The sequence below is a fragment of the Stegostoma tigrinum genome, chromosome 30 (assembly GCF_030684315.1).
Source record: "Stegostoma tigrinum isolate sSteTig4 chromosome 30, sSteTig4.hap1, whole genome shotgun sequence".
NCBI classification, from domain to species: domain Eukaryota; kingdom Metazoa; phylum Chordata; class Chondrichthyes; order Orectolobiformes; family Stegostomatidae; genus Stegostoma; species Stegostoma tigrinum.
The window spans coordinates 2,726,808-2,746,015 of NC_081383.1; the positions used below are offsets into that span (position 1 = coordinate 2,726,808).

Consider the following 19,208-nt stretch of genomic DNA (forward strand, 5'->3'; position numbering starts at 1 on the left):
ATCAGTCAACGAAGCGCACACACTGCAAGCTGGGCTCTTACTCAGCAATGTGGAGCTCAGCCTGGAACAAAGACACAACATGAGAACGCGTCAAGAGTTCTGAAATGAGGTAACACACCTTCCGCTGCTCCTTCCTCGCCACGTGTTTGTCATCATCTCTCCAGTAGGCGTCTTCCAGCTCCTGCTGTCGCTTCGCGTCGGCTGCTGCCTTCTGCTCTGCTTTCCGAGCCCTGGCAGCTGCTGATTTACTGTTTTCTCCCTGAAACTTCTTGGGCATCCCTCCGCTGCCACCTGCCAGAAAAAAGGACACAGATTTCAGAGAAACACTGGGGAAGGGGAGAAAGTGGAGTTGACCCTGAGTTACGGAGGACAGTCAGACACAGACACACAACAACTGACCAATACGGTCAGACTGAATCAGGAAAAATCTGATTAAAAAAAACTTTTATACTGTTTCTCTTGACCACCAGAAACCTCAAGGCACTTTAGAGTCAATGCAGTGCTTTTGAATGGTAGTTACCATTGCCACGTAGGAATCATAAATCAATGAGCAAAGCAAGCTCCCAAAGGCAACCCATTTGATAATAAATCAAATAGTCAGATTGGCGAAGTCTGAATGAAGGATTAGTACCAGCCACAACACAGGGAAGAACACACTCCAACTCAAAACGTTAACTCTGTTTCTGCCTCTATAGATGCTGCTAGACTCGCTGAGTTTCTCCAGCACGTTCTGTTTTTGTTTCAGATTCCCAGCATCCGCAGTATTTTGCATTTATTACAGGAAGAAATTCCCTGCTCACCTTCAAAATAGAGATCTTTTACTTCCAGCTGAGATGGTAGACAGAGACTCAGTTTTAATGGTCTCAGCTGAAGGCTGTCCCTCCTTCAGTACAGCACTGAAGTGTCAGCATCGAATTCTGTGCTCCAGTTGTGGAATGACTCAGTAGAAATACATTGGAAATAGGTTTCCTATAATGCAACACCCATATAAAACAAAACCATAGAGATTAGCTCAAGTGAGGGAATAGATTAAGTTAATAGATGGGCAGCATGGTGACTTAATGGTTAGCACTGCTGCCTCACTGTGCCAGGGACCAAGGTTCAATTCCACCCTCGTACAATTCTCTGTGCGGAGTTTGCACATTCTCCTTGTGCCTGTGTGGGTTTCGTCCAGGTGCTCTGATCTCATCCACCTAACCTGCATATCTATGGACTGTGGGGCTGGCCATGCTAAATTGCCCGTATTGTCAAGGGATGTGCAGGCTAGGTGGATTAGCCATGGGAAATGCAGGGTTACAGCAATAGGATGGGGCAGTAGAGTCTAGTTGGGAAGCCCTTTGGAAGATCAGTATGGAATTGATGGGCTGAATGGTCTGCTTCCACACTGTAAGGGTTCTACGAAACATTTGAATGGATCTCAAAGTTTAAAATGTTGCAGAGGGGTTTCAGTACAGTATCACCAGGAATGAGGAACTCCAGTGACCTGGAGAGACCGAAGAAAGATCAAAGTACAAAACCGTCCAGGTACAGGCCCTTCGGACCTCCAAACCTGCGCTGTCACATTTTGCCCTTCCACACTAAAACTGTCTTCACTTACAGGATCTGTATTCCTATATTCCCTTCCTAATCATGTACTCGTCCCTGTGTTTCTGGAATGCTGCTACTGCGTCTGCTTCCACCACCTCCTCCGGCAATGCATCGCCACTCTTTAATGTGAAAAACCTGCCTCACACATCTCTTTTAAACTCCCCTCACACCTGTAACTTGTGTCCCTTAGTAATTGACCCCTCCACCCTGAGAAAAAGCCTCATACTTTCTAATCAATCCATGCCATTCACAACCTCAAACTTCTACCAGTTCACCCCTCAACCTCCTGCATTCCAGTGAAAACAAACGCAGTCTATCCAACCTTTCTTCATAGCTAAAATCCCCCTCATACCAGGCAACATCCTGGTAAACCTTTTCTATACCCTCTCCAAAGCATCCACATCCTTCTGGTAGTGTGGTGACCAGAACTGTACACAATATGCCAAGTATGGCCTGACTAAAATCCTATAAAATCAGTAGCAATAACTTGCCTGTCATTATACTCAATGCCCCTTCCAACGAAGGCAGGCATGCCAAAGGTCCTTTTTAATGCCTTTTCTACCTGTGCTGCCACCCTCACCCTCACCATCACCACTCAGACCCCTCAGCATATCAATACCCTGAAGGGTCTTGCCATTTGCTGTGTGATTTTCATCCGTACTTGACCTTCCAAAATGCATCACCTCACATTTGTCCAGATTGAAAGCCATCTGCCATTCTTCTGTACATGCCTCCAACTCATTGCTACTTGCTATAATCTCTGACAATCCTAACTATCCACAGCTCCACCAATTTTTGTATCGTCCACAAACGTACTAATTAAACCAACTACATTTTCCTCCAAATCACTTACGTAGATCACAAACAGCACAGGTCCCAGCGCTGATCCCTGTGGAACACCATTAGGTCACAGCCCGCCATTCTGAAAAGCATCCTCCCACCGCTACCCTCTGCCTCCTATGACTAAGCCTGTTCCGTATCCATCTTGCCAGTTTACCCCTGATGCCATGTGACTTCACCTTTTGTACCAGTCTGGCATGAGGGAACTTGCTTAATTATTTTCCTCACAGCGGTGAAGTTCAACTGGGGATTCAAGAGACATGCTCAAAAGCGAGAGAGGTTTTGATACAGCAAGTGGATTGGCAGTCAATGAGGAAACACGGAAAGACTTACCCCAAACCAGAGGTCAGCTCAGATTTGGAATGCACTAGATAAACCCTGGAGAAATCATGGTCCAGCTGGAACCCTTGAAAATGACGTTGAATTTGTACCTGATCAGGGCCAATTTGTAGGTGTATGGAGTAAAGGCTGGGCCACAAGGCTCAACTGGATAGTTTTTTCAAAGAGCTGGCTGAGACAGGATGGTGAAAACAGTCTCTTTCTGCACTGCAAGACATTTGGATTCTACCTTCAAATCCGGAAAACCCACAGTTGGTAAAACATGCATTCCACCACATCGAGTCACAATTTTCCAGAAGTGTTTTGCATAGATTTGTAATAGGTGCAGTGCAATCACTGCAGTTATGCAGCCATCCTGTATCGACAGCAGTACAATCAGCAGCAAGATGAGTAGCAAGTTAAACTGCCACTTTTGACGACTTTGATGAATGGAGAAATGTTACCAAGACTCCAGGAGATCTCCCTCTATTCTTCAATATAGAATCAGAGTCTTAATAGTCAACCAAATGCAAAGTCTGACCCAAATGACACTACTGATAAAACGTATATATTAGGAGCAGGAGTAGGTCATTTGGTTCTCAAGGCTGCTCCACCAATTGACAAAATCACAGAGGATCTGACTGCAGCCTCGACTCACCTGCCTACCCCCTTTAAATTCTGACTGCTTTGATAGTCACTAATCTCCCTCTCTCTCTCTCTTTCTTTCTTTCCCTGAAAAATATTCAAATGATTCGCCATCACTCTCTGGGGAAAACTCTCAATCCTCCAAGAGAAAAACAAACCTCATCATCACCATTTTAAATGAAAGACCCCTTAGCTTTAAACTGAGTCCCCAAGTGCTAATTCCTCTAAAGAAATCACCACTTAGGATAACAACAATGCGTGATCTTTACCACTGTAAAATATTAATGGAACGATCATTGAAAGCCTGGTCATGTGCCTTACTGCAGCCCGAGACAACATCCACAAAAGTGTAGAGATAGGGGGCCATTCATCCCTTTCAGCCTGTTTTAGCCTACTGTCATGGCTTATTGACATTACAATTCCACATACTCACCTTTGCACCACATTTCTAAATAACTTCATGTAACAAGACTCTATTGATGACATTTTTTTAAAAAACTGCCATTTTGTGGGGAAAAAAATTTGACAGGCCTTTCTCTGCGAAAAAAATCACATCCTGGTTTCTCTCCTGAAGAGGCCCCACTTCCATTTGAAAGTTTTTGAGATTCTGGATTCCCCTATTAGAGGAAGTAGTTATTCTTAATTGACCCCATCCAATTCCACAAGAAGAAAGCAGAGAGAATGTTTCAAGTCCAGTTACTCTTCATTAACCAGTTAACTCTATCTTCTTCTCACAGGTGCTGCTTGTCCTGTTGAGTTTCTCCAGCTACTTCGGCTTTTTGTTTCAGATCTTCAGTATCTGCAATTCTTTGTTTTATCCAACAAATTCTGTTATCATTTTAAAACACCTCAATTAAGTCACCATTCAACTCTTTAAACTTAACATGCAGACACAGAATAAACCCAGCCAGACCCCAGCACTCACCAGGATTGAGACAGACGATGAAGAGGAGAGTGAAGTGGAGGAATGCAACAGTGGTATAAAGACAGACACAAATCAGGAAGTTCAGTGACACAGAACAGGATCTGGTCGAGGTCAAGCAACACAGAATGACTTTGCAATTTTGACAAAACCTGGACTGAAAAAAGGCAGGGCCACATGAGACAGCAAAGACTCAAACCTCAAGGAATATTACTCCAGTGTGCAAAGCATGTGCATTAACACTGTCGAACAAAAGAAAAATATGGGAACAGATGAATAAAATAATATTTTAAAGGACAAGAGGTCATTTAACCCATTGTGACTGTGCTAGCTCTTTAAATGAGTTATCCCACTCCCTGCTCTTTCCCTAAAAATTACTTTTCTCTTTACAAGTGTTTATCCAATTCCTTTTTGAAGATTATTCATTTTCTTTTCAAATATAGCGCTGAATCAAAATTCATCCAGTGCTGGCTACAGGGCAAAAGGTTGGCCACTGGCACTGTCTACATTCCTAGAGGTTGTGGCTTTTTAAAAACACAGTCAGCTCCTGCATCCTTTTGCTTATCAAGTGCACCAAGACTTCCCTTTCACACCAGTAATTACATACTGGACCCTGCTCCTGAGGGGGCAGACCCTGGGCCAGGGGAATTTACACCGTGACCATTTGGCCCATTGTGTTTCTGCATCTCAATGCAGCCTGAAGTCAGGCTCCATTAATTACCAACTGCCATTTCAATGTAAACAGACAAAGCTTAGCATGGAGGCCACTGAAATCTTCACAAATTATTTCCGTCTCCAGCAACAGACCTGTCCCCATCAGCACCGTACCCCACTATAACACACTGACACACCTGTCCCCATCATCCTCAGGTGTCTGTCTGTGTGGAGTTTGCACATTCTCCCGTTCTGCATGGGTTTCCTCCAGGTGCTCCAGTTTCCTCCCACAGTCCAAAGATGGGCAGGCCAGGTGGATCGGCCATGCTAAATTGCCTGTAATGTTCAGGGATGTGTGGGTTATAGGGGGATGGGTCTGGGTCTGGGGATGGGTCTGGGTCTGGGTCTGGGTCTGGGTCTGGGTCTGGGTCTGGGTCTGGGTCTGGGTCTGGGTCTGGGTCTGGGTCTGGGTCTGGGTCTGGGTGGGGTGCTGCAAGGGGCGGCGTGGACTTGTAGGGCTGAAGGGCCTGTTTCCACACTGCAGGGATTCTATGATTCTACGAACATGATCATGGATGATCATCCAACTCAATACTATGTTCCAATTTTCACCCTGTACCCTTTGATTCCTTTAGCCCAAAAAGAGATATATTTAACTCCTTCTTGAAAACATTGCGTTTTGGCCTCAACCACTTTGTATGACAGAGAATTCTACATGTTCACTACTCTGAAGAAATTTCTTCTCATCTCAATCCTAAATGGCCTATCCTGTATCCTTAGACTGTGATCCTGGTTTTTAAACTCCCTGGCTGGGAATATGCTTCCAGCATTCAACCTAACCAGTCTAATTGGTATTTTATAGATGTATGAAATCAACACCTCCACCTCCAAGTCTTCTAAACCCCAGTGAATCCAGATCCAGTCGTTCTTCATAGGTCAGTCCTACCAATCAAGGAAACACAGTCTGATGAACCTTTGTCGCATTCCCTCTGTAACCAGGATATCTTTGTAAGGAGACCAAAGCTGCACGCAATAGTCCATTCAAATAATCATCCTATTCCATCTTGAATACCTCAGACTTGTCTCCACTAGTCTGCCAGGCAGTGTATTCCAGGCTCGAAATACTTTGAGGGAGGTTTTTTACTTACTCTCAATTACTACTTTTGCAAAAACTTTAAAGTTGTCCCCATCTTGTTCTTGATCCTTGTTAATGGGAACAGTTCCTACCCATCAGTTCAGGTCCCTTAACATTTTGAAATATTCTTTCCAATCTCCTTTTAGTCATCTCTCCAAGGAAAATAATTCTAACTTTCCAATCTGTTTTTTGAACTGCTGTTTCTTGTCACTGGTTCATCCTTGTAAACCTCTTTGCTCTCCCCAGTCTCTCCGAGTCTCTCCAGCACTTGCCATTTATCACTTGCTGGTTAATCTTATTATATTTGATTATAAATAATAAAAACAGCCAGTTTATATGAACCATTGAAATTAAGTAGCTATTAGTGTAGTCTGCAATGGTAGGAATACTTGACCAAGCCATATTTCCAATCCCCAAAAATCCATTTTTGCAAACTTTTTTTATTCTGTTTCTGTTTGTCTTTTAATGTGGCTTTTAAAAATTTGTTACCAGATAAGTTATTCATTTCATTGTTTTCAATCATTCAAACTAGCGTAACTCGCTCAATGGTTTCCATTTCCTGTATCAGTGTAAGGACAAGCCCATTATTTTATACAATTTGTACTGTTGTACATCCACAGCATTCGCAGTACTGTATTAAAGTCATGTAAAGTAGGTCAGAAGGTGGGGTCCCTCATTTTGTTTGCCTGTGTGTCTCTGTCTCAAATTACTTACTAAAATAATTAAAAACTAAATTGTTATGTTTAAAAAAAAGAATAAGGAACCATGGGCAGATGGGGATAAAATACTGATCATCCAATATCTGACTGAAAGGCAGAACATGCTCAAAGGATAGAATGACTGCCTTCTACTCTACGAGGAAGTCAGTGCTTCTTCGAATACGTGATCATTCCAAACACTAATTTCCCAACGAACTCCGGGTCAGTAGTGGATTCAATGGCATTCTCCAATATTACTGCATTAAGCACCCATGAAACATACACTTCAGGGTCAGGTTTGCCTTCAAGATAAGATTCCGAGCACATAGCAATATCACAACAGCGATCAGAGATAATGGGAACTGCAGATGCTGGAGAATCCGAGATTACAACATGGGAAGCTGGATGAACACAGCAGGGCAAGCAGCATCTTAGGAGCACAACAGCAATAACTTATTTTTAACCCCTAACATTGTCAAAGCAACTCAAGACTGGACATTTATGGGGCACTAAGAGCTGTCAGCAGTAGAACTGTACTCCTACACAATCTACACCTCATGTTCCAGCGCATCCCTCAATCAGCTATTAACCACAAGCCAAGGGATCAACCCTGGTTCAATGGAGAGTGCAGGAGGGCATGCCAGGAGCAGCACCAGGCATAACAAATTGTGTAGCTGGATGAACACAGCAGGCCAAGCAGCATCTTAGGAGCTCAAAAGCTGACGTTTCAGGCCTAGACCCTTCATCAGAAACCTAGACCCTTTTCAGATGAAGGGTCTAGGCCCGAAACGTCAGCTTTTGTGCTCCTAAGATGCTGCTTGGCCTGCTGCATTCATCCAGCCCCATACTTTGTGAGCTCAGATTCTCCAGCATCTGCTGCTCCCATTATCTCTGATCACAGCACCAGGCATACCTGGTGAAGCCGAAACACAGGATTACTTGTGAGCTAAAGAGCAAAAGCCAAGTGATAGACAGAGCTATGCAATTCCACACCCAAAAGATCAGATCTAAGCTCTGAAATCCTGCCACATCCAGTCGTGAATGGTGGTGGACTATGAAATAACTCACTGGACCCTCCATAAAAATCCCCATCTTTGACAACAAGGGAGGCCCAGCTCATCCCTGCTAAAGAGAAGGCTAAGCATTTGCAATAATGTTCAGTCAGGAGTATCAAGTGGATTGTTTATCTTGGCCTTCTCCAGAGGTGCCACTCATCAACCAATTCAGTTCATTCCATATGATGGCAAGAAATGTCTGAAGCCGTTGGGATACTGCAAAGCCGAGGGATGTTACCAACATTCCAGCAATAATACCAGAGACTTGCGGTCCTGAAATAGCTGCAACCCCAGGCAAGTTACAATTACAACACAGGCATCTACCCGACAATATGGAAAATCACCCAGCTATGTCCTGCCCACAAAAAGCAAGTCAAATCCAACCCAGCCCCATCAGCAAAACAAGGAAGGTTGTTGATGACCGTGTTATCAAACAGCACTTTTTCAAAAATAACCTATTCACTGACACTCAGCCAGGTTCTGCCACATGGTTCCCGATCTCTTACAGACTTGATCCATACATAAGAGAGTTGAACTCAATGGGTGAAAATGAGGGTGAATGCCCTCGATGAAGCAACATTTGCTTGAGTTTGACATCAAGGGCACGAGCAAAACTGCAATCAATGTAATTCAAAGGAGAAAAACTCTTGACTGGTTGGGGTCATACTCGGCAAAGAAAGGCACTGGTGGTTATTAGAAATCAGTCAACTCCAGGCTATCACTGCAGGAGCTCCTCAGGGTAGATATCTGCTAATCAATCTGTTCAGAGACATTATGACACTTCTGGAGCAGATATGACTTAAACTTGGGCTTCATGGCTCAGAAGTGGGGCCACCACTATTGCATCAGAAGACACCTTAGTTCCTCAGGGCAATGCCTAGAATCAATCATCTTCAGTTGTATTATCAAGTACGTACCATCCATCAGAAGTGGGGATGTTTGCTTATGATTTGCAACTCCTCAAATATTGAAAATCATGACCTGCAGGATATTCAAGCTTGGACTGAAATGCAGCAAGCGGCAAAGCGTCACACAAATGACAGGCACTAACCATCTCCAACAAGAAAGAATCCAACTTTTTAGTCAACGATGTTACTATCACTGTATTCTCCATCGGGGGTTACTATTGGCCAGACATGTAATTATTGTGGCAACGCGAGGAGATCAGAGGCCAAGAATCCTGTAGCGGGTAACTCACCACCTGTCCAATGTCTACAAGGCATGAGTCAGGAGTGTGATGGAATAACTCCCCTTTTGCATGGATGGGTGCAGGTGCAACAACATTCAAGAAGCTTGACATCATCCAGCTCACTTTACTGGCATCACATTCACCACCTTCAGCATTCACTCTGCCCACCACCAATGCATGGTGGTTGCAGTGTGTATAATTTACAAGATGCGCTGCAGCAACACACCAAGGCACCTTCCATAACATTGTTGAACTCTGGTGATCTCTACTGCCATTAGGGTTGAAGGACCAGGGCATTAGATCCACGGGAACATCATCTCCTGCAAGCTCCCCTCCAATCACTCAGTATCCTGAGTTGAAACCATATTGCCCTTCCTTCACGGTCACTGGGTCAAAATCCCACAACTGCCTCTCCTACAGAAATGTGGTTGCACCAATATCACATCGACTGTAGGGTCTAAAAAGGCCACTCACCAGCACCTTCTCATCCCGTGAATGAATAAAATGAATGCACCAAGAGTTAGTGAATTGTTGCACGATTCTGAATGATTAATGTCATTCCACTGTCTGAAAACAGATCTTGCTATCAACCATCCCAAGAGTTTCAGGAACTTGGTTCACAGTAAATATGAATTAACCCTGAAATAAAAACTTCTGTTTGACATTTCATATCTTCACAGTCTTGCTAACGAGGGTTACATCACTTATTCTCAGAGGTGCAGAAAGGGAACAATTGAGGTTGTGGAATTTAACTCAGGCAAATAGGAAATTGCTCCTGAATAACTAAATTATTTTTTCAAGAATTATTTACCTCTAAATAAAATCTCTCTGTCTCTCTCTTTCTTTTTCTATATCTATTTTTGACTCTAAATTGACTCTAATTCCAATGATTTCCTTTTCAATCACTCCTTTTCCTCAATCCTTGTGTCGCATGACTTAGGAGAGAAACTATTGGTCCATGGTTGACCAAAATTCCAGACATCCCATTATCACATCTCCAAGTTATGCTGCTGATGAATTAATTATGAAAATCTAATTTATAAACTGGTCAGCTCCTTCAAAGTCCCAGTCATGGTTATATTTCCCTATACTAATGAATTTTAAAATAACAAATACTCAACATGGTCTTTCATGAATCTTGTTACCTCCAGCATCAACATTAACTGTTATTGAAGCTACTTTCATAATTCTTATTCTAGGATGCAGTTCATCCTTTTAACTCTTCCCATCTTTGTAATTTTTAAGATTCTGTCTTTGTGAAGCACCTCAGAACTTTTCTACATCAAAAGACACAAAATCAAGACAAGCTCTCATTTTAGTACTTTTGGGGAGAACCTCTCTGCTGAAAAAACATCTCGGGAATTCCAGAATTACTTAAGGTCTTAAGACAGGCGGGGACAAGATTTGCATTTTTGAAGTGATTTTCACAATTTCTGTACGCTAAGAGTCTTACAGCCAAAGTACCATTCAAAGTGTCGTCAAACTTGTATAATAATTTGCATGCAGCAAACTCACACAAAAGCAATGATATTGACCAGATAATCTGTTTTAGTGATGTTGATCAAGGGAAATCAGGGAAAACTCCCATATTCTTCTCCAAAAACAGTCACAGGATCTTTCACAAACAAATGGTTTAACAACTCATCTGAAAAAACTGTAGTCCTGACAGTGCAGCACTCCCTCAGCACTGCTCCGACAGTGTCAGCCTTGATTACACCCGGCATGTCTCCAGAGTTGGAGCTGAACCCATAACTGTGTGACTTAAAGTCAGGAGGGTTAGCCAATGAAAAATTGTCAGTAAATTTAAATTGCAGTCAAAGTAGGGAATCCGAGATAATGGGAACTGCAGATGCTGGAGATTCCAAGATAATAAAATGTGAGGCTGGATGAACACAGCAGGCCAAGCAGCATCTCAGGAGCACAAAAGCTGACGTTTCGGGCCTAGACCCTTCATCAGAGAGGGGGATGGGGGGAGGGAACTGGAATAAATAGGGAGAGAGGGGGAGGCGGACCGAAGATGGAGAGTAAAGAAGATAGGTGGAGAGGGTGTAGGTGGGGAGGTAGGGAGGGGATAGGTCAGTCCAGGGAAGACGGACAGGTCAAGGAGGTGGGATGAGGTTAGTAGGTAGCTGGGGGTGCGGCTTGGGGTGGGAGGAAGGGATGGGTGAGAGGAAGAACCGGTTAGGGAGGCAGAGACAGGTTGGACTGGTTTTGGGATGCAGTGGGTAGAGGGGAAGAGCTGGGCTGGTTGTGTGGTGCAGTGGGGGGAGGGGATGAACTGGGCTGGTTGAGGGATGCAGCGGGGGAAGGGGAGATTTTGAAACTGGTGAAGTCCACATTGATACCATATGGCTGCAGGGTTCCCAGGCGGAATATGAGTTGCTGTTCCTGCAACCTTCGGGTGGCATCATTGTGGCAGTGCAGGAGGCCCATGATGGACATGTCATCAAGAGAATGGGAGGGGGAGTGGAAATGGTTTGCGACTGGGAGGTGCAGTTGTTTGTTGCGAACTGAGCGGAGGTGTTCTGCAAAGCGGTCCCCAAGCCTCCGCTTGGTTTATTCTGCAAAGCGGTCCCCAAGCCTCCGCTTGGTTTAAAACCATTTCCACTCCCCCTCCCATTCTCTTGATGACATGTCCATCATGGGCCTCCTGCACTGCCACAATGATGCCACCCGAAGGTTGCAGGAACAGCAACTCATATTCCGCCTGGGAACCCTGCAGCCATATGGTATCAATGTGGACTTCACCAGTTTCAAAATCTCCCCTTCCCCCACTGCATCCCTCAACCAGCCCAGTTCATCCCCTCCCCCCACTGCACCACACAACCAGCCCAGCTCTTCCCCTCTACCCACTGCATCCCAAAACCAGTCCAACCTGTCTCTGCCTCCCTAACCGGTTCTTCCTCTCACCCATCCCTTCCTCCCACCCCAAGCCGCACCCCCAGCTACCTACTAACCTCATCCCACCTCCTTGACCTGTCCGTCTTCCCTGGACTGACCTATCCCCTCCCTACCTCCCCACCTACACCCTCTCCACCTATCTTCTTTACTCTCCATCTTCGGTCCGCCTCCCCCTCTCTCCCTATTTATTCCAGTTCCCTCCCCCCATCCCCCTTTTCTGATGAAGGGTCTCGGCCCGAAACGTCAGCTTTTGTGCTCCTGAGATGCTGCTTGGCCTGCTGTGTTCATCCAGCCTCACATTTTATTATCTTATAAAGTAGGGAATCCACTGCCTGCAGTGGGGTTGAGTTGGGTGGTGCAGTAGGCTCTTCAATCCCTTCACTGGGTAAGGCCACTGTTAGCATCTTAACAAAAGTAAGTTAATGGGGTCAGATTGAAAGTTCCTATGGCAACTGGAGCCAGGGCACAGCTCGCCCCATACGGTAACCAAGGCAACAAGCTGGACTACGGGCTGGGGCACATCACAACCAAACCTTACGACAAGAGAACAAATACGTTCAAAAGCGTTGAGGTTTACAGACCAAAGTCTGAAGTTATTCAGAGGGTGGATTACTCACTGACTCAACGCACCTCTCTCCAGCAGCTGACGCCTTGTCACTGGCGCCCCTTGATGACTACATAACCCTATCTATCCTCCTGCCTGACAGCAACTGCACAGCTCATTAAAACAAAGCGTTTTCAGTCTCGAGCGTATTTCGACATTTCGTGACGATAGCCTGTTTTATATCCAGAGCTTCGCTGAGGATTGAAGCGTGGATCCAGAAGCGGCGGACAATTTGGGGTCCTCAAAGATCTTTTCCCCCCGACATTGAAACTGGATGCTGCAGCCATCTTTGTCAGGGGCACGTGATTATGAGACATGACAAAGAGTGCGAATGGTAACCATGTTTGTCAGGGGCAGATAGCACCGGAAGTGTTATCGCCTTTACCTCCATCTTTGTGAGAGGCAAGTCTCTGAAGAAATGACAAGAACAAAAATTTCTGGAAAATCTCAGCAGATGTGACAGAATCTGTGGAGATAAATCATAATTAACGTTTCCCCTCCAGTGACACTCCTCGGAACCGAAAGAAGTGGTCATGCTGTTTAAGTGGCAGCCATATTTGAAAGGGGCGGATTACCCTTGCGGCGGTACCCACCCTTTTTCCTCCATCTTTGTGAGGGGTATTGCACGCAGTTTCACGCCCCTTCCGGTGATCGCCATGTTTCTGAGGGGCAAAATGTTGCCTCTTTATTCACCAACATTTACCTTTAAATCGCTTTCTAACAGCTCAAGAAAGTGTATCCCTCATAAATGTACCCCCTCTTATTTAAATTATCTCCTAACTTCAGTTTGAGGGTCTCAGAGAGCTTTTATTCTTATTTTAAACAAATAGCTTTTCCCTGATAAATGTGCGCACATGCAGACAGTTGATATCAACAGTAAAGTTCTGTCTTTCTTACCGATTAAAAACTGATAGGTTTGTTTTGAGGGGTACTTTCGGACACTTCCGGTCGATGAGCCCCGCACAAACATGGCGTCTGCTTTTCCAACAAACTTTATTGGCAGCTACTCAGGCGGGGGCCTGGTTGGAGTCAGGGAGGACCATGGAGGAAGACATGAACAAGGTTGATGTACAAGAGGGCTCTAGGCCTCTCGGCAGCAATGATACCAAGAGGCACAAAGAGATGGAAAATGTCGCCCTTCAAACGAGTCTGCACTTGGGCCAAAGGAAGAGCCCTGAGGAAGAGCAGAGGCCAGGCCTTCCAAACTCAACCCAGGAGCCAGGGGAGAGCAGGCATGGGCCAAGTGGGGAACTGGAGCTCACTCAAACTGACCACCTCAACAAACGCCTCCTCACCTCCTTCCTGGAGAAGATCAACCAGCCTAACTTCAACTTCCGTAACCTGCAGCAGCTCAGTAACCAGCCTGAGGACTCCAATAAGATGCAGGAGGATTGGTGAGTTCCTGGAAGCAAAATTGGACATCAGGCTCCCAAACGTAAGCTCTCGTGGGATTTAGAAATTTCTTTCTTCCTTGAAAAAACTCTGTTTCTCTGGACTGTGTGAGATGGGAACTGAGACCCTTTTCTGAACAAGTGTCAAACTGTTTTGAGTTTCCAACAATTAGGAACTAGTGCTCCAAGATAAAACCCAATGGACATATACCTTTCACATCACAGTTCACAGCTAAGTTATTGGAGACTAAATGGATTTCTTCACAAATGTCATGCCACTCGATCTATTTCAGACCACTTTACAGTTTGGGTTACTTGATTTAATCAGTGAATGCTAAAGGGATATTTTGAAATGTATCAGAGATAATGAAAACTGCAGATGCTGGAGAATCCGAGATAATAAAGTGTGGAGCTGGATGAACACAGCAGGCCCAGCAGCATCTCAGGAGCACAAAAGCTGACATTTTGGGCCTAGACCCTTCATCGGAAAAGAGTCTAGGCCCGAAACGTCAGCTTTTGTGCTCCTGAGATGCTGCTTGGCCTGCGATATTTTGAAATGTGCCAGGTTTTAAAATTTTGTGTGTTTCTTTTAATTTGATTTCAAATGCTGTATTTTCTTAAGCAAAGCTGCTGAGAGGTTGATCATTTTTACTGAAAATCACAATAAACTTTTTATCTAGAATTTGAAACTCTCCTTTTTGTCTAGTTATTATTTTCATTTGACTGGGCTTTGTAAGTCTTTTTAAAGGAGTCGAGAGTTAAGTTGGAGGAGATTCTTCTGCAGTTGTGCCCCAGTTGATAGCACATTCGCTGTAGAGGAGTGCCTCCAAAGCAATTATATCCTGCTTTCAGTTAGGGACCTAAACTGTTTGCAGTACTCCAGATGCTGTCTCCCCAGTTTCTTGTACAATTGTAATAAGACTTCCCTATTTTATTGCTACAGGAATAGAATCTAAAATGCCAAAATTGCATTTGCCCTTTTCATTACCTGTTTTACCTACATTCTAACTGTGTGCCATTCACGCACAAAGGCACCCAGATCCCTTTGCGTTGACGTTTCTCTCATTTAGGTAATAAGCTGCCTTTTTAATTAACCATTTCTCCATCAGCTGCATCCACTTGTTACTGCTGTTCTTACAAGGTTCACTGTGCTGAAATTGAAGCCCACGTCTCTCTGACCTCTGTTGAGATCGGGAGCTGACTGGCAGGACAGCCTGGCTCAGCAAGACTGGTGTCATTCATCCTGCCACCTCCAGCTTGCTATCGGCATTGAGGAGGAGCTCAGCGAATTGCTGTGAGCTTTTGCCACAGGCCGGCTCGAGGGTCCTGCCTAACCTCCAGGCTGTGCTACTGCGTGAGAAAATCTGACACCCTAGCAAGGTTAAAGAACAAGGGCAGGAAATAAAAAACATAGGGGGAGGCTTGATGGGCAACACTAAAGTAACAACGCAGGAGAGATGGAGTCAGTGGCTTTCAGAAGAAGTGCCTCGTGCAGATTCTGTCTGTCTTGCACTTTGTCCCAAACTGTGATCAAAATGTGAAGGAACGACCTTTCTTGATTTTTCTTTCCCCTGTTTGTGGGAACTTGCTGTGCACATTTCCTGTTGCCTTTTCCATTTTACAACAGTGACTACATTTCCTGATGTCAATTCAAATTTATGTATTAGATCTCTGTACACCAGGAAGAAGTCACTGCTTTTTCTTTGAAACAGTGCCATCAATCTTTTACATTGACCTGAGATGAGGCTTTTTGCTTCAAACATTTCATCTGAAATTCAGCATCTCTGAAAGTGTGGTACCCCCTCAGCCCTGGTGTGTCAGCTTAGGGATTGATTGATGACTCACATTCATTTAGGATGGAGATGAGGAGAAATTTCTTCACCCAGAGAGTGGGGAGCCTGTGGAATTCTCTTTCACACGAAGTGATTGAGGCCAAAGCATTGAATGTTGTCAAGAAGGAGTTTGGTGTAGATCTTAGAGCTAAAGGGAACCAATGGGTGTGGGGATCAGCCACAATTGTAACAAATAGTGGAGCAGGCACAGAAGGGCGGAATGGCCTGTCCTGATACTATTTTCTGTGTTTCTAACTGTTTCGTGTAGGGAAGCTTGGGATGTTCCATTTCATAAAACTATGGATTAGATTTTAAAATTCACACTTTGGGCTTGGAAATGAATTGAAACTAGGATCTGTCACAGATGCCATGGTTTGGATCACGGATATGGGTCTGAAGAGGTCAATACCTAGCAGAGTCACAAGCACCGCTCACTGTGATTATGTCACATGGACTTATTGCAAGAATAGTTTAGGATCTTTGAGGAGGGGGATGCTCACCTTTGGGCCTCTTCAAAGTCTATGTAACAATGTCTGTCATATCAGGGGAACTTGAAACTAGTTACTAACATGCTCTATATCTTCTTTCTGTTCACAATGGATAACTTTTTCTGTTTCTAAAATCAGAAACATAAAGGGAGGCTTAAGGGCCTTCTTGGGCCACAGTGATACTTTTAAATGAGTTAGTAAGGACTGCAGATACTGGAAGTTAGAGTTATTATTATGCTTGGCACACGCAGGTTAGACCAAAGGATCTGTTTCTGTGCTGTAAGATTCCATGACTCTACGGCTTCTATTTCCATAACGTTGTCTTAGATTCTAAATTCTTAATTCCAGATTTTTTTATTGAATTCAATTTCCACCATCTGCGATGGTGGGATTTGAACCCAGGTCCCCAGAACATTCACTGACTTTCTGGCTTAATAGCCTTGCAATAATAACATTAGGCCATCACCTTCCCCGTTAGTCACGAGAAGCTACGGAAATGTTGTTTCGCGATGCACTATATTGGATATTCCTGCATGATAAATGAGCTGCTCCATATCCTGTGGGCCCATCTTTGTTTAACTTTGGAATGTGCTATTGGTAAACATCGCCCAAGTGTTTCCTTTGTTTGGCTTAGAACATTCCTAACCCTGGGAACACAGATAGTCGACAGACTATAAGGCTCAGCCTGGCTCTGCTTCCGACCTTTGTTGAGAAGGTCCTTTGTCAGAAGGTTGACAGCGGAGGAGAGAAAATCAGGCTGTATCCCCTTTTCTGAAGGTGATGTGGTTCCTTCAGGATGGGGAGTACTGGGAAGAATTGTAGGGTTCTCAGTATTCTGTGTTCCATGACAAAAGATTCAATGTTCTGAGAAATTGATTATAAACCTTTTCCCACCTCAGCTGGCAGAAACAGTGTGGGTGGGGTTAAAACTTTATGGGAGTTTTGCTAGGTATGGGTATAAAAGGATATAGATAAAGATGGATATGATCATAACCTCGTTAAATTGCAGAGCTGGCTGAATGGCGTCTGCCTGCTCCAATGAATCCAGTTACAAGACCATATTGTACTCTTTCCAACTCAGCGTCAACTTCTTTCAAAGTGCTGGCCATGTCTCCAGCGCACGATCAGTTTCAAATCTCAATCAATGGCAACACAGTAACATTTGATCTTCCTCACTAGGGAGAACCACACAGGGGTAAAGACACCAACATTTCAACCATGGCAAAGGCAGAAAGATCAAACTGGCCGAGAGGAGACCTTAAGAGACAAAAAGGACTGCAGATGCTGGAAGTTAGAGACAGTAAAAATGTGGAGCTGGAGGAGCACAACATCAGAGGAGCTGGAAGGTCAACATTTCGGGTCTGGACCCTTCATCAGGACGGGGGAGCTCAGAAATAAATGGTCGGTGGGAGTGGGGCTGGGGGAGGGTGGCTGGGATGGTGATAGGTGAGTGCAGGTCGGGGGTTGCAGAGATTGGTCAGTGGGGTGGCTGGGGCGGATAGGTGAGGAGGAAGATGTTCAGTTTGTGTCAGGACAAGCAGGTGGGGATGAGACAGAGGGTTGGACCTGGGATGAGCTGGGGGGGTTGGGGAGATTTTGAAACTGTTGGGCTCTACGTTGACGCCATTGGGCTGTAAGCTCCTGAGGCGGAAGATAAGGTGCTGTTTCTCCAGTTTATGTGAGGCCTCATTTTGACAGTGGAGGAGGCCCAGGATGGACATGTCGCCAAGGGAACGGGAGGGGGAGTTGAAATGGTTGTCACCTGGAAGGTGGTGTTGATTGTTATGTATGGAGCACAGTCACCGGGTCTGCACTTGGTCTCTCTGACGTAGAGGAGACTGTATCAGGAGCAGCGGATGCATTAGACCAGGTTGGAGGACATACAGGTGAATCTCTGTTAGATTTGGAAGGATTGTCTGGGGCCTGGGATGGAGGTGAGGGGGCTGGGGGAAGTATAGGGGCAGATGTAGCACCTTCTGCGGTTGCAGGGAAAGGTGCCGGGGTTGGTGGGGAGTGTGGTGCTGACGAGGGAGTCACGGAGTGAGCAGTCCCTGTGGAAAACACATAGGGCTGGGGAGGGAGATATCTTTCTGGTGATGGGGTCTGATTGCAGGTGGTGAAAATGGTGGAGGATGGTGCGTTGGATACAGAGGGTAGTGGGGTGGCCACACGTAAACTGGAGAAACAACACATTATCTTCTGCCTCGGGAGCTTACAGCCCAATGGCCTCAACATAGAGCCCACCGGTTTCAAAATCTCCCCACCCCCCCGGCTCATCCCAGGTCCAACCTCCCTCTCATTCCCACCTCCTTGACCTGATACTACCTGTCTGTCTTCTTTCTCACTTTCCTGCCCCACCCTTTCCATTGACAAACCCCCAACTGCACTCACCCATCACCATCCCACCTACTATTACCCAGCACCCCCTCCCATTTATTTCTGAGCTTCCTTCTCCCTCCCCAGTCCTAATGAAGGGTCCGGACCTGGAAAACTGACTTTCCTGCTTCTCTGATGCTGTCTGGCCTGCTGTGCTTCTCCAGCTCCACATTTTATCGACTGAAAAGAAAATTCACATCTTGTTAGCAATGACAGGCTCTTCTAGCTAGACCAAGTCGTGGTTTCCCTCGATCGTGTTGCCAATCAGACCCTGTATGGTTCTATATTTGAAAGAGGATGGCGGAAGCAGCTCCTACAGCCATGCTACAGAGCGAAATGTATGGTGGCCCTAGAGAAGGAGCTATCGGTGAAAACCCTTTCGAGGGTCCCATCCCTCTGACCCATGAGTCAGTCATTCACTCTCTGCACCAGACATCTCGGCCAGTCGAGAACTCCACGCCATACATCCCACTGACCATCAGACCACACAACAGGAACTCTATCATCAGCTCATTCCAATCAGCCCTCATCAGGTTAAAGGGAGAGAGAAGATCAAGGCCTTTTGGGACTGCT

At 45.2% G+C, this 19,208-nt stretch overlaps 1 protein-coding gene across 4 annotated transcripts in view; it reads right to left on the minus strand.

The window, feature by feature from the left end:
* ccdc124 (coiled-coil domain containing 124) overlaps positions 1-12,645 on the minus strand; it is a 27,054-nt gene extending 14,409 nt beyond the window's left edge. Inside the window, exons 1-2 of one of the 4 annotated variants that reach the window (XM_048560161.2) lie at positions 12,575-12,645; positions 119-291 (exon numbers count right to left, since the gene is read on the minus strand). In XM_048560161.2, coding sequence (XP_048416118.1) covers positions 119-277 — 159 coding nt within the window. In that variant the 5' untranslated portion in view covers positions 278-291; positions 12,575-12,645. Of the gene's footprint in view, positions 1-118; positions 292-800; positions 933-4,315; positions 4,420-12,561 lie in introns of those variants that run through there. The other 3 variants (XM_048560160.2, XM_048560162.2, XM_048560164.2) reach the window with 3 other exon arrangements.
* Between the last annotated feature and the right edge of the window lie 6,563 nt (positions 12,646-19,208).